Source organism: Amphibalanus amphitrite, unplaced genomic scaffold (genome assembly GCF_019059575.1).
Source record: "Amphibalanus amphitrite isolate SeventyFive unplaced genomic scaffold, NRLGWU_Aamphi_draft 001349F_arrow, whole genome shotgun sequence".
Classification (NCBI taxonomy): domain Eukaryota; kingdom Metazoa; phylum Arthropoda; class Thecostraca; order Balanomorpha; family Balanidae; genus Amphibalanus; species Amphibalanus amphitrite.
Genome location: NW_024882842.1, coordinates 1 through 15354, shown reverse-complemented (window position 1 = coordinate 15354; position 15354 = coordinate 1). Strand labels below are relative to the sequence as shown.

The 15354-nt window shown below is 49.0% G+C and overlaps 1 protein-coding gene across 2 annotated transcripts in view; it reads right to left on the bottom strand.

Annotated features, from left to right (window-relative positions):
- Positions 1–14388, bottom strand: part of LOC122372351 (DE-cadherin-like) — a 38971-nt gene extending 24583 nt beyond the window's left edge. For both annotated transcript variants that reach the window (XM_043349452.1, XM_043349453.1), the window contains exons 1-11: positions 13805–14388; positions 4094–4194; positions 3637–3793; positions 3330–3437; positions 2944–3047; positions 2468–2609; positions 2233–2324; positions 1756–1881; positions 1339–1488; positions 879–1073; positions 352–554 (exon numbers count right to left, since the gene is read on the bottom strand). In XM_043349452.1, coding sequence (XP_043205387.1) covers positions 352–554; positions 879–1073; positions 1339–1488; positions 1756–1881; positions 2233–2324; positions 2468–2609; positions 2944–3047; positions 3330–3437; positions 3637–3793; positions 4094–4194; positions 13805–13895 — 1469 coding nt within the window. In that variant the 5' untranslated portion in view covers positions 13896–14388. The remainder of the gene's footprint in view (positions 1–351; positions 555–878; positions 1074–1338; positions 1489–1755; positions 1882–2232; positions 2325–2467; positions 2610–2943; positions 3048–3329; positions 3438–3636; positions 3794–4093; positions 4195–13804) is intronic.
- Between the last annotated feature and the right edge of the window lie 966 nt (positions 14389–15354).

The window sequence follows — 15354 nt, the reverse complement described above, 5'->3', positions numbered from 1 at the left end:
GGCATCTTATCGTCCACTTCCATTGAGCTAGGCTCATTCCAAACATTGCGCCAGTCGCTCCGACACTGCGCGACCGTGTCGTCGTTATCGAATACCGGACATCCGATAACCGATATGGTCAGTGGCGACTCACATGCCGATAGGGGCGAGTCATCAGTGTGTACCCTCTGTGTCTCCTCCCTCGCTGAGCCACCCACATAGCCGGGGTCAGCGGCTCACAGGCCGACAGGGGTGAGTCTCCCGGACCTGACTGTCCCCCGTCCCCCTCTGAGCCACCCATACCACTCGGGCCGCGACTGACAGGCCGACAGAGGTGAGTCTCCCGAACTGATCCCCTTCTGAGCCACTCACACGGCCCGCAGGGTGGCGATCGGCGTCTCCGTGTCACGGTAGTTCTCCTTCAGCATGTATCGGGGCTGCGGCGGCTCGGTGAACGTGGGCGGCTGCAGGCTGGAGTCCTTCACCGCTATGGTGACCTGCGCCCGCGCGCTGAGCGCCGGCTTGCCCTGGTCCGTGGCCACGGCTGTCAGCAGCACCTCCGTGTTGGTGCCGAGCTGGTGGAGCGTCACGGAGGCGGGGGCGTCACGCAGTGTCTCTGTGTCTAAAAAACTAGTGAGTGATACACCGTCTACCACAGGTTTCCTGAAGGTGAGTGACGCAAAACAAATCAGCGTGATCGGGAAGGCAAACGCTGATTATTGACCGCGCATTTGCCCTCTCAGTAGAGCCATGCCTGACGTTGGACCCCTAGGCCTGGGTCCTAAGAAACCTGAAGTCGTTGCCATCTTATCGATGGTTCAGCCTATTTGTAACACCCCGATTACCTTTGCACGGCGGTGTTTCGTGCAAACCAGTATTTCACAACTGTGGCTACTCACAGCCGCCAGAGACGTCTTGGACGATATGATGCCCGTGTGCGGGTCGATCTGGAAAAAGTCGCGCGCGTTGGGCGGATATTTGGCCTCCAGCGAGTAGGTGATGGCCGCGTTCGGTCCGATGTCGTCGTCGGTGGCTGACACGCGCTCCACCTGAGTGTCCACCTTGACGTCCTTGGCCACGCTGTTCTCGTACGCCTGAAACGGGCCGCCGCCGGAAGTGTTACACACACTGCGGGATGACGCTGGGCTGATAACGACACCGCGGCATTGTGACTCACTGGGAAATCTCGGCTAGTCAGTGCACCATGCTCCTCCCTGAGATTTGTACACCTGCGCGACATGTGAAAATTGACTATGAGCCATTGATATTTCAGCTGCACACAATCAGACATGGCCCTCTTATTTATTTAATCGTTATTCAACCGTTGATCTAGTTACTAAGACGAGCGATTTGGCTTACCTGTTTGTCAAACATTGGCGGATTGTCGTTGATGTCGAGGACGGTGACCATGAACACGCACGTGCCCTCCAGCGACGGCGTGCCCTTGTCGCTGGCCTTGACGATCACGCGCAGAGACTTCTCGTGGTCCGGGGCGTCGCGGTTGAATTTCTGCGGCAGAAACAATGTTTTGTTTCGCATGTAAGCTGCATGTATGGCTTTATTTGTTTGTGTAGGTAGGTAGGTAGGTACATTTCAGGCCTGCTGGGTGACTTTTTGTACCACATATTCAGGCAACCATTATTTTCGTCACCAAGATGTGTGTAATTAGTGACGGCCACATGAAGAAGTGTCCTCTGATATTGCACGCGATGAAAGGAACCTCGCCGCCCTCAGAAAATGCAATCCCACCTGCACAACCTACACTGTATGGCGTACCTTGCTTGTTGTCAGCCTTCCGTTTGCTGAATCGATCTCAAACAGCGATTCGGGGGCGTTGGGACTGGTAACCAGGGCGTAAACCAGTTCAGCGTTGAGGCCTTTGTCGGCGTCTTCAGCGACAACCTGGAAGCAACCAGACGTCAATTCTGCCACCAAGACTTATCCTCGACGAATTTGTCTCCAGTGATGAACAGTAGAACCAGTGTGATAGACAAATCATAAGGGGTAAAAATTGGGCTGTAAAGCGACATATATCTTCAGCACGAAGCATTGAAATTACATATACATACCTACAGGACTAACTTGTCGCTATCAGTGGCGGCAGAACACCTTCCGATTAAGGGGGGGGGGGGCACCGCCGACTTTTGACCCCATTCTTTCCATGCAACGCCCATAGGGTTAATGTTAAAATGCCAAAATCAAAGGGGGGCACGGTGCCCCGGTGCCTGTTCCGCCGCCTATGGTCGCTATTACCTTCAGTACGAACGTTCCAGCGGGCTGGCTCTCGGCCACCTCTGGCTGGTACTGGTCACAGTCGTTGAACACGGGTCTGTTGTCGTTCACATCTGTGGGTGTTCAGAACTCTGTGAGCACTAGGCCACCTCTGACGCCGATGTGCCAATGCACCTCCCATTTCCAACTCCTCCACTGAGTACCTACCTACATACCGAGCAGGCGGCCGACCCGGCGTGCCGGCGCGCCGACTGACCTATGATTCGGACGGTGACGGACGCCGTGTCCTCCAGGTCAGAGGGGTCTCTCGCCACCACCGTGAACCGGTACTCTTCCTCGTCGAATCGGATCTCCCCCGAGCGCAGCCGAATCACGCCCGTCAGCTCGTTTATCGTGAACTGCCAATGCATCGAGTGGTTAGGCTCCCGTTACCGTCGAGTATCCCCAGCAATATACCTATCTATGGACCTCTTCGTCCAGACCAAGGTACAAACGGAATGAGGCGCTTAGGCTCACTTGCTCTTTCAAAGCGTTTCGTATGATTTGCTTTTACAAAGGTAGCATTTCGTACTGCTGGTGCGCTAGAGGCAACGCACACCGTTGCGAAATGGTGAACTGACAGTTCCATTTCACGTCGATTATTCTGACCATTCTGACCTTTCTGACTATGAAATTGACCATTTCGTATTGCAGTGTGGTATTACCGAGTCCGGAGTATGTATGCTAACTGACCATTTCGTATTGGAGTGTGGTATCGACCAGACCGGAGGTCCTGATGGAGTACCGGATGGCGTCCGTGTTCGGATCCTGGGCCACCACGGCCACCACCAGCGACCCTGGGGGGAAGGGGGGAGGGGAGATAGCGTCACGGTGACTCTGTGGAGGGATAGCACCACCACCAGCGATCCCGAGGGGGGGGGGGCAACGTCACTGTGACCCCGGAGGAACCTGTGGGTCTCCTAGTACAGGGCCCCCAATACAGGGTCACCCAGTCACTGTGATCCTGGAAAGGCCGTGGACCGTGGGACCTCGTGGGTCAGCGTCACTTGAGTCGCATGGCATTCGTCACTCGAGGTTGACCGACAAAGTGGCCAGTGGCCATGACTGGAGGCGCCTACCTCCGGCGGCGTTCTCCAGCACGCTGGCTCGATACAGGTCGTCAGAGAACTGCGGCGGCTGGTTACCGGCAGACAGAAGCACGGTCGCCAGCTGCGCCGAGCCCGAGGCTGCAACAGGGGTCAACACTCCGGGTCAGCTCCGATCCACTCCGAGCGCGGCCATCGTCAGCTGCCGGTCACTTCTTTATAATCCAGGAATCGGCAAAATGGGCTGCAATTCACGAAGCATTATGCTTACATGAATCCGAGATGAGACAGAGAGTAGGGCTTCGTTCCGTCTTCACCCTGTTGATCAATGACGACCTACCTGTATCCTCGGCGCGCACGGTGAAGTTGAAGGCGCCGGCCGCCCTGACGAGCTCGCTGCCGGCGACCCTGGTGTAGACGCCGCCATCATCGTCCACCCTGAACCGGGTCGGGTCACTGATTGTGTATTGGACTTTGGCACCGGGCCGGCTGGGCAACTGGCGAACACAGGCGAACCGGTGAGAGCGGGAGACCGCGGAAATCATCAACACCACGACCACTGATGACAGCGGATGGTGGTAACTGGGGTTTGCAAATGGCATGTCACTGTGTGCTAGTCGTGATATTTTTTTTTTTTAAAGTCGTGATTAAAGTAACTTTATAATAATTAGTATTTTCGTTGAACGCCACGATATTTAGCAGTGTTTTCGGTTTATATTATCATGTCTAGGCCAATTACATTTCTACCTGACAAGTATATCGGCTGTTTGTAGATTGGTAGTTAAAATGTGACTTACTGTTAACAGCCGTGTATTTATTTTTGTGCCAGCTGTGACGTTATTCAAAACGTATTGGGTTGGAACTATGCTCTGTCTTCTTTTTCTATGTGCGCCTGCATCTGAAAAGTAAGAGTTTAATCACATTTTTTGATGACTATTCATTTTGTTTGACCGACGGCCGTGTAAGAACTGTAAAACATCTTTTTATATAACATGTGCCCCCCAGGCCCTTTTCATAACTGGACGGGAAAGGTGGGTTGTTATTACCACTTGGCAATACCTTTCTAAGGCAAATAGAAACGCCAGCTAGCAAGATGAATGGGCTAATTATAAGTTTAAATCCTTCCCATACATATTTGGTAGAAAAATACACTTTACACATTACGCCGTCATGTAAGCTACGTTTCCATGACACGTCTAAATCGATTTTTACGTGTGTTTTTCTAGGCTACTATTCAGCTTATGAAAAATGAGCGTAGGTACATAATACATATAGTCTTGTGTGAGCGTACAGCTAGTGATCATTCGTGAACCTCCGCTCGGTCCAAAAAGATCGCGATTTAAAATGATTTTAATGGCGGGCAATCTTCCGCAGACAAATGACAACTTCAGAAAGTAGTAAGCTCTCAAATGTTTCCATAAGTTTCGAGTTGAGATAGCCAAATTGAGGTCCCTGGCTGGCAATTTCCTATATACAGGGTGTCTCATAATTAACCGGACTCTACATTTGTATGCCGTATATAAAGCCAACAGCGTTTTTTTTCCAAATGTGGCCGCCTTATCAAACGGGAGATGTTGTAGCCATGTTGGGTAAGACGCTGAGACAACTTGCGGGTTAACTGGTGCCGTAATTCCTATCACCATGGCAATCAGCTCTCATGGCTACCGGGTGGACGGCGGATTTGAGGCACCGGCCTGGCTTGCTGCTGAGTCCTTGTCTCAGCTTCTCCCGCTTCAGCCAGACGAACAGCTGGGAGCGGCCGATGTTCAGCTGCTGGCAGACCCTCTTTGGGCCATTTTGCCATGAACCATTCAGACAGAATGCGAAAGGATGCACTGTACTTTGTCGGTATTGCCATTTTGCTTTGGCGCAAATCGCCGCAGGTATAGTTGAGATGAGCCGGCCCGTACTGACCGGTCGGGTCACGATCGGGACAAGATATTGTTGCTGTGGTTGTAGGACGTAGGTATATGCTGCCTTGCGCGCAACATTTGTCACAATTAAGATACCAAATTATTGCTTCCAAATGACGCCATAGGAATAGCGGAGGCCCCCAAAATGAACAAAAATAAAACTTAAAAGTATAATTTCTAAAAACCGGTGAATATTTTCAGTGAAAATTGGTAGAAATTCATTTTGTCTTTTTCGGAACCACGGCAGGATATCATATTTATTCCAATTCACTAACTTTTTAAGGTGGAAGGGTGGTTGTGTCTGGAATTTGGTGGCCCTAAGTCTTACAGTGCTTGCGCTATTAAAGGGACTATCCCACCTTCTAAAATGTTGTTAAAACCAGTTAAATTGTGCCCGACTTTATAGATTGGATGACCAGGAACACGGTTCTGGCATTTATTTTTCATTAAACATCTTAGGCTTCCCATATTCCAAACACAAACTTTCAAATATGTGACGTCACAGCCCAAAATTACCTCCTTCCCCAGGCCACATTACTGTCATAAAGCTGATTCTTTTTACTCTGTAGGCACCACAACAAAGTTCAGACCAAGTTTTAAGCGATTTTTCAACGAACAAACCCATTTAAATCAGAATGACTAAACGAGGTGACGTCACACTAACGGTCGCTCCATGTTGAAGATAGGGCCTTGTGCAAGGCCCATTTTCAAATGAAGGGAACGAATTTCTTCAACACCAAGAGGCCGCGGGGGTTGCAACCTAGATAGATAGTGGTTTCTGAACCTCGCCGCAAACTTGGCTATCTCAACTCAAACCCCATGTTAAAGGTGGGATAGTCCCTTTAACGATAAACTCAGCGATTCCGTTGCCGCTAATAAAGCCCAATTTTACCCTGACATTGTACCGGTTTTGGTGACCTAGTGACCTGACCTGTAACGACAGAGACCTGGAATGTTCAGGGAAGGTGCCAAGCGGTTGCCTTAGAGGGCATGCCAAATTTGGCGGCGCTACGCGCCGATGTTTTTAAGTTATTCGCGAAAAACCTTGGGGAGGGGTCGCATCAACGCCCTGGCCCGGCGAGGAACCCTCGCCCCGCTGGGGGCAACTTTGCCCTTCTGTGTTTTTTCGTGAATAGCAAGAAAACGGCGGCGCGCAGCGCCACCAAATTTTCAGTGCCTTCCCGGGCATCAATTTGACACCTTCACACAATATTTCAAATCTCAGGTCACCTTAGGTCAGGAGTTATTGTCTATTGAGGTCAAACTGAGGTCATGTTCGAGCAAAAATGAGCAAAAAACAAATCTTGAAACGCTCACAAAAGCATGGGCGTCGCCACCACTACGGACACTACGGACAGTGTCCGTACAAGTTTTGGAAGGCCCGGAAACTTGTACGGAATGTCCGTACAAGTTTCGTCGACCGCAAATGCAGTCTTCACACATGTTTGAAGCAGGTTAAAGTTTATCAGGCCCCTATTTGTGGTTAAAGTTACGATCCAAGGCCGCCCCAAAGTCAATGTCACGCAAGAGTAGGAATATAGGGTGTAACGAAGTTATTCGGACATCTATTTCTTATTTATTAGAACTCATCCCGGCCGCGACCGCTAAAGCCGCGCTTTGCCAAGTGGTTAGGAGAGTTGTCAAGATAACGACAAGCATACGACAACAATCGATCTGCAGATTGACTTGTATTATTGGCAAGGCAGATAATAAGAACTAGAAGGCCCACATCATGACCCACCAGCCCAACACTATCCACCCCTTAACTTGGTTCTTCTGCCTATCAAACTGAAAAAGACAACGCAATGGACGGGAAAATAGCTAGTGCACCACCTTTGGCCTCACGCCAAGACACATCCACTGCACTGGTCGAGGGAAGACATGAGCGTTTGGTGGAGTGGGCAGCTATTCGCGCTGTATTGTCCTTTGAACCGTCAAAGCGGCTTGTGTTGGCTGCCAGTAACTCATTACTCAAACGTGCCGGCCGTCACCGGCGTCAAACATCCGGCCAAGATCCAGATCTGGGACATGTTCAGCTTATGTGCGATGTTCCAGCTGTGCATTGTGTCACAGAAGACCACCTTCAGTGACGAGTATTACCGAAGCAGCATCCTGGCAAACAAATAATTGGAGCCGTTCAACCGGACGGCACGGGAGGGCTCGATTTCTAAAAACGCATTGATTTTGATTCAAGCCACGCTGCCTTCGTGCAGGCTGGAGCGCTACATTTAAGTCCGTAGGAGAATCAGAAGTGACATCAGGAGAAGCTCTTATCCTTCTGGACTAACGGGCGCCGACTTGGAAATAGTTGTCATCCTGATTTCATAGAGATCTTAAGGATTTTTGTCCAGCGGGAAGTGAATAAGGGGACACCCGGCACCAGGACCGCCCAACTGTATGTGAGCACATACATGCTAATACGGCGTCTGTCCACATCAAACCCACTTCTTGAAAACCCAGTAGCTGGAATGTTACAGGCATTTCTAAATCTTATGAAAGCTGGCGATATCTTCATCAAAAGGAAAACCTCAGGCTGTCTTGTTTCTTAACCCGCGCGCCGCGAAATTTGGTATGACTATAACCTCATCAATTTTACACATGGTGTGCAAGTTTGAATCTCCTACCTTTTAAGGTCAGGTCACCAGGTCACTTTGAATGACCCAACCTCAAGTCACTTTTTTTGCAACTTTGTCACCGTGCCAGAGCTACAGTAGATGTCGGAGGCCTTTGAAAGTCGCAGGATATTATTAGGTCATTAGTAGCTACAATTTGTATATCTCGGAATTTTGATATCGGTGACCTAAGGTCAGGTCAATTTCGCGACCTCCCCATTATAAGTCAATGGGGGAAAAATCAACTCCCTGTTTTTACCACTAAAACGGGTCGGAATGGCCCCATATACCATACATGACTTCATATACGATCAACCTTCACTACCTTGAGGTCTGTTTTGCTGTTGGGCAGCTGCAAGGTCATGTGACGTCATCAAAGGTCACCAAAGGTTTTTGGCCAATAACTCCGTACAGGAACAAGATACAGACGCGTGGATGGTCTCATTGTGTTCAGCTCGTCAAGACGCATCGAATGATATACATGATGACCTCGAGGTCACGTGACCTGAGGTCAACCTTTGACCTTGACCTTTCGAGGTCAACATATATATCATTCAATGCGGATTGACGAGAGGATCACGATGATGCCCTTAGTTTGTTCCTATCTTGATTAATTCGAAAGTTATTCGAGAAAACTCTCTCCATATCTAGCGCCGCCATTTTGACTTTTTCGACCCCTGTGACGTCATCTTTGACCTGACCTGAAAATGACCTTAGTAAAAATTGTAGATCTTGGCCGTGCGTATCCGATGCCGTTTACCGCTTGTCGCTATCTTGCTTCGTTCTCGAGATCTCAGGGGGGGCGGTCATCCGCCCCCCCCGTCGGTGCGAAGTTGGCGCAGACCCCCGTCGGTGCGCGGGTTAATCACAGCGGGAAGAAAGGTGACCGGATAATTTCGTTACACCCCGTATCCTTCTATAGGCTATTTTACTGATACGTCAGTCATATTACCCTAATTATGTCACTTTTGTCATCCTGAGGCTCTAAATGAATGCTTAGATCAAAAGGAATGACAAAATCGTAGCCAGTGACTTCAAATAGGTACAGCAGTCAGCAAATGAGACTGATCATGTGTAAACGTCAACCAAAGGCCATTCGAGGTCACATGAGGTCAACATAAAACTTGACCTTTTCAAACAACCTATATGTCATTCGACGTGTCTTGACATGACCAATGCGTTGGTACCACTGCTTTAGGTCTAGGACCTTTTTTGGTGAAGAAATCTGCAAAAAAGCCGCAGCTCGGGGTCGCTAACCTAACCTTTGACCTAATGTCGCTAACCCTTTGACCTAATGTAGGTTGGTATCAATTCTTTTTTTTTTGTCCCATACCTATTGAATTGTCCACCATGTGAAACATAGTGGAACAGGTATGCAGGAGTGCCCTTCCATGCCCATGTGACCTGGCTACGTTAAACTCAGAGACACTCTTCCGCGGAAAACACTGGTGCACCTAATTCAGTCGCTCGCTTTCACTCATATCACTTACTGTTTGCCGGCCTGGGCTCCACCGACACGGCAGCAGCGCCACCGCATAGACAAGGCCATCAACTTCGCTACCCGCATCGTGACCAGAAAGCATCGACACGAACGCATCTCAGCCGCCAGACGAGAGTTAGGGTGGCTGCAGTTCGATGCTGTGATCGATTATCGTGACTCCGTGCTGATGCATTCCATTGTGTACCGGGACCAGGGGCCACAGCGTCTGAAGGAGTTTGTCTCGTACCGAGCCGACATATCTGAGCGAGAGACGCGTGCATCCAGTGCTGGGCTATTGGAGACTCGCCGCTGCCGCCTCGAAGCGACTAGAATGTCTGTGCCCGATCGAGCTGTTCGCACATGGAACCGGCTAACCGTCGCTGTCCGCGGAAGCACCGCCTGCGCATTTAAAAGAAATGTAAAACGTGCTCTGTTGGAGACCACCTAGCGTGCCAACTGTCTAGCAGCTCTCGTTGTACTCGTGTCTTGTATCTTTTACTCGTCTTCTAACCCGTTTTTTTTTTTAATCGCGGTGTATTATTTTAGAGATAGGGAGAATGTGTTTTAGGCTATGGCACACAATGTATGACGCTGTGGCGTAAAAGCCAAATCGTATGGATGCCACAAAGATTTGCAATAAATAAATAAATAAATAAATAAATAAATACCATAGAACTTCATTCAACGAGGGGAATTCAAGCACATTAGGTCACATCACTCCCCGCTCTTTTTTTAGCTATGGACAGCCCGCCACCACAGGTATTAGTAAAAAGGTTACCCCTGGGGACCGCAGACAGATAGCATGGCTAGTGACGTCCGCTGAGTACCCAGGGCTGACAATGGTTAGGTAGGATAAGGACAAAAAGAGACGAAATATGAAAAAGCAAACAATGCATGTAAAATGTGTTTCTATTTTTTCCCCAAAACCACTAGGCATTCAGGGGCTATCGCAACTATTCGTCCGAGGTGTGTATGTGGGGGGGGGGGGGGGGAGGACGAAAAACACCCTCCCTGGGTCCGCGTGGGTTAACGCATCTGACGAGTATTACGGCTGACAGAATATGTCCGTACAAGTTGGGGACCCGTGGCGACGCCCCTGCACAAAAGCTACAGTTACCAACCAATTTCAAAGTTCTTTATATGGTCATGAAAGTCACTTTACCTGCTGCCCGATCCCCATAGGATGAGATGGTTGACAGCGCTGCAACTTTTCAGATTTCTGAGAAATTGCGAATCACGAAGTTAAGGATTTCACGAAGTTACCTCTCCTTACCCTAGGTCAATTTAGGTTAACCCGCGCACCGACGGGGGGGGGCGGATATCCGCCCCCCCCTGAGGTTTTTCGCGAATAGCGGAAAAACCGCGGCGCGTAGCGCCGCGAAATTTGGTATGACTATTCCCTTATCAATTTTACACATGGTGTGCAAGTTTGAACCTCCTACCTTTCAAGGTCAGGTCACCAGGTCACTTTGAATGACCCAACCTCAAGTCACTTTTTTGCAACTTTGTCACCGTGCCAGAGCTACAGTAGATGTCGGAGGCCTTTGAAAGTCGCAGGATGTTATTAGGTCATTAGTAGCTACAATTTGTATATCTCGGAATTTTGATATCGGTGACCTAAGGTCAGGTCAATTTCGCGACCTCCCCATTATAAGTCAATGGGGGAAAAATCAACTCCCTGTTTTTACCACTAAAACGGGTCGGAATGGCCCCATATACCATACATGACTTCATATACGATCAACCTTCACTACCTTGAGGTCTGTTTTGCTGTTGGGCAGCTGTGAGGTCATGTGACGTCATCAAAGGTCACCAAAGGTTTTTGGCCAATAACTCCGTACAGGAACAAGATACAGACGCGTGGATGGTCTCATTGTGTTCAGCTCGTCAAGACGCATCGAATGATATACATGATGACCTCGAGGTCACGTGACCTGAGGTCAACCTTTGACCTTGACCTTTCGAGGTCAACATATATATCATTCGATGCGGATTGACGAGAGGATCACGATGATGCCCTTAGTTTGTTCCTATCTTGACTAATTCGAAAGTTATTCGAGAAAAACTCTCTCCATATTTAGCGCCGCCATTTTGACTTTTATGACCCCTGTGACGTCATCTTTGACCTGACCTGAAAATGACCTTAGTAAAAATTGTAGATCTTGACCGTGCGTATCCGATGCCGTTTACCGCTTGTCGCTATCTTGCTTCGTTCTCGAGATCTCAGGGGGGGGCGGTCATCCGCCCCCCCCCCGTCGGTACTAAGTTGGCGCAGACCCCCGTCGGTGCGCGGGTTAAATTTAGAAATTGCTATTTTGCAAAGAAAGGGTATTGATTCGATGCAGCTCGTCACGGGAAAACTAATGGTCCTTTTCGTTTTGCGCTACGTGATCTATAACGGCTAAAATTGAGCTTAACCCGGCAGGCCTACCAGCCACCTTCCACACGGTGGGTGGGGGGGGGGGGGACACTTTTTTGCCCCCCCCCTGTATCTCCGAAACTACTGGACGGATCCGGAAAATTCAAACGGCGTTCGATAGCCCTGTCAAATTTGTCGAGGGAAACCAAATTTCATTGACCTCGGGGTCACCGATGACGTCACAGGTCAGGTCAAAGATAAAATGTTTCACCGTTCACAGGGCTTCTAGGGAAAGCGCTCTAACACCGAGTAAAACGCATTTTGTCGAAAATCAGCGATAAGACGTCAGTTGTCTAGTACATATGTTGCTATTAGAGGTCACTGGTCATACCAGGTCAGGTCACAGGTCAGGTCACCAAAGGTCACCAAGGGTCACCACATGAGCCCAACTTTACTAAGGTTATGTGATGCGTGTTTTATGGCCAGTTTTTCATTTCCAACTCAATGGTGTTGGTTATAAGACCATCAGGTACGGTTTAGGTCACTTTCTAGTGGAGGTCAGGTCAAGGTCAGGTCAAAAAAGGTCAAATTTCAAAGTTGATATTTTTGCATAAAATGGGTATCGATTCGATGCAGCTCGTCACGGGGAGTCTAATGGTGGTCTTTGTTTTGCGCTACGAGGTCTAGAATTGCTAAAAATTGAGTTTGAAAATTTGACGTCATCAATTTTTAACAGTTTTTTCGCTATAACTTGGCCAAAAAACGAGGTATCGATCTCAAATTTGGTATGTAGATAGAAGGCGGTAGGGACTATCACATATATTCCGGTTTTTTTCGAAATTCAAAAAACTTTTTGGATTTTTTGGCTATTATATTCAAAAAATCTATTTTTTGATTTTTGGGGGTCAAAATCCAAAAAATTCGAAAAACCGAAATAGCAGTTTTGTAGCCCTTTTGATTCCACACCTTTTATGTCAAAAACATTTTTCTGTATCTCTAAAGCTGTAGGCCTGACAGCTCTTCCCGCGAAACCTTTTTTTGGGTCGAAAATGGCAAAAATGACGTCACTCTTACGTCATTAGCGGCCAACCTATCATAGCCTTTGGAAAAATTTTTGGTCACCATGTGCGCTAGCTGCTCCCGGGAGGGTACTGAAAGTTTGGTGACGATCGGCGCACGGTTGTCGAGATATATCGAAAAAAGTAAAGGGGGGGCAAAAAAATGCCCCCCCCCCCACCGCCTGGAAGGTTAAAATAGTAATTATTACGTTATCAATTTTGAGTAGTTTTTCGCCATACTTAGCCAAAACATAGCCAAAACTTCGCAGCTTAGTCAGTAGGGCTTTGGACTCCGCGTGGTGAGAGCACGCGTCCCGGTTGTGAAAGTCCGGGTTCGAAGCGCAACGGGCGCTCGGTGTTTATGACCATACTGACCGGTATGGTTGTGGTTGGTGGCAGGCCATATCCAGATGAAGTCATTGAGGAAACCGGCCTTGCGCGGCTATGATACGTTCAACTTCGGACTCAAATTCTACCATAGGTCAGGAACTGCGCGATCGGAGGGTAGAGGGTAGGGCCAACGCAACAAGCTCTGTTTAGGGGGTAGGTAGGGGTTGTGTCCTTGAGTATCCTTCCATTAAAAAAATTCGGACTAACTTTAGAAAGAAAAAAAGAAGGTATCGATCTCAAATTTGGTATGCCGATGGAAGACTGAAGGAGATGTACCTATCAGATATTCCCAATCCCGGTTTTCGAAATATGCATAATGTCGCAGATTTTGAGGGTATCATATAGCCATTTTTTATTTTAGTTGATCAAAATCCAACATTTTCAAAAATTAGAGATAATTTTTTTTAAGCCTGTCAATTCTACGTCTCTGATGTGATTATCTTTAAAAATGTAAGCGTGACACCTCTTCCCGCAAAGCATTCTTTGAGAGTCGAAAATTGTGGAACATGACGTCACTCTGACGTCATTTACGGTGTACCTATCATAGCTTTTAGGAAAACTTGGCCACCGCGCTTAAAAAGAATGCCCGGAGGGGTCCTAAAAGTTTGGTAACGATATCTGCAATACGTTGAATGATATCGGTAGAGAAGGAGAGGGGGGGGGGGGCATTTTGACCCCTAGTGTTAAAAGACTTACCTGATATTGCAGTCAATGCAAGCAGCACGGCAAGAAGGGACATTGTAAAACACCTTTGAAATGACATGCTGAATATCACTTTTACACTCATTGACAGTCTTGTTTCAAATATCTAGCTGCATTCATAAATGTCACTTTTTTCTGGACGCTGTGCTGTGAATTTATTTATCGGTTCACAGCTAGAACAGCTCAGTCAATAAGGCAACGCGCACCTTGGCCATCGGTACTCTGGATGGCCACAGGAATGTCGTGCTGGTGCAGTGGGCTTGTCTCTCGTCACTGTCACTCTTCACCTCTCGGTTCGGGCCCTGTGTCTATATCCGTCGTTCGAAAACCGTTACCACGTATCAGAGTATCACACAGAGATGCTCCTGAAGCGCTCGCTGGTCGTTGTCGCTTCAAACACACAATTATCGATTACTGATGTACACCCATGTATACTTATTAATTCTTCTTCTTCTATATAAACCAAAAAACCTTTTGCACACCAACTAATTCAATGAACCAATGCACTGGGGAAAGACCACTCGAAGCCACGTTCAAACCGCACCAACTGCCCCTGCACACTGGTGTGCTATCAGGAGACGGTCTGCCGATAGGCTATCGGTGCGGCGGCGGCTGACTCATACACACAGGATGGCAAGCTCGACTGCGCGCGAACAGGCACCGAGTCGGTGAACAGGCACCGAGTGAACAGGCACCGAGTCGGTGAACAGGCACCGAGTCGGTGAACAGGCACCGAGTGAACAGACACCGAGTGAACAGGCACCGAGCGAACAGGCACCGAGTCGGTGAACAGGCACCGAGTCGGTGAACAGGCACCGAGTGAACAGGCACCGAGTCGGTGAACAGGCACCGAGTCGGTGAACAGGCACCGAGTGAACAGGCACCGAGCGAACAGGCACCGAGTCGGTGAACAGGCACCGAGTCGGTGAACAGGCACCGAGTGAACAGGCACCGAGTCGGTGAACAGGCACCGAGTCGGTGAACAGGCACCGAGTGAACAGGCACCGAGCGAACAGGCACCGAGTCGGTGAACAGGCACCGAGTCGGTGAACAGGCACCGAGTGAACAGGCACCGAGTCGGTGAACAGACACCGAGTGAACAGGCACCGAGCGAACAGGCACCGAGTCGGGCCGTTAGGTACGGCCCTCCAGCAAAAGAGTGGTTGGCTAGCCTATGTGCTTTTGGTGTAATAACTTTGAATGACAGAGACACTCCTGTAAAATGTCTCAATAGAAATGAGAAGAGGGCTCGTGCACACACTTCGGCAATGGTTTTCAACAGCCATTGCCCATTAGACGTATTCATCAATGCAGATCGCTTATTGTGATGTTGGCAACCAACCACTAAATACCTGGAGGGCCGTACCTCGTTCTCTCTCTCTCCCTCTCTCTCTCTCTCTCCTCTCTCTCTCTCTCTCTCTCTCTCTCTCTCTCTCTCTCTCGCTCTCTCTCTCTCTCTCCTCTCTCTCTCTCTCTCTCTCTCTCTCTCTCTCTCTCTCTCTCTCCTGTCTCTCTGTCTCTCTGTCTCTGCTGGTCTCTGTCTC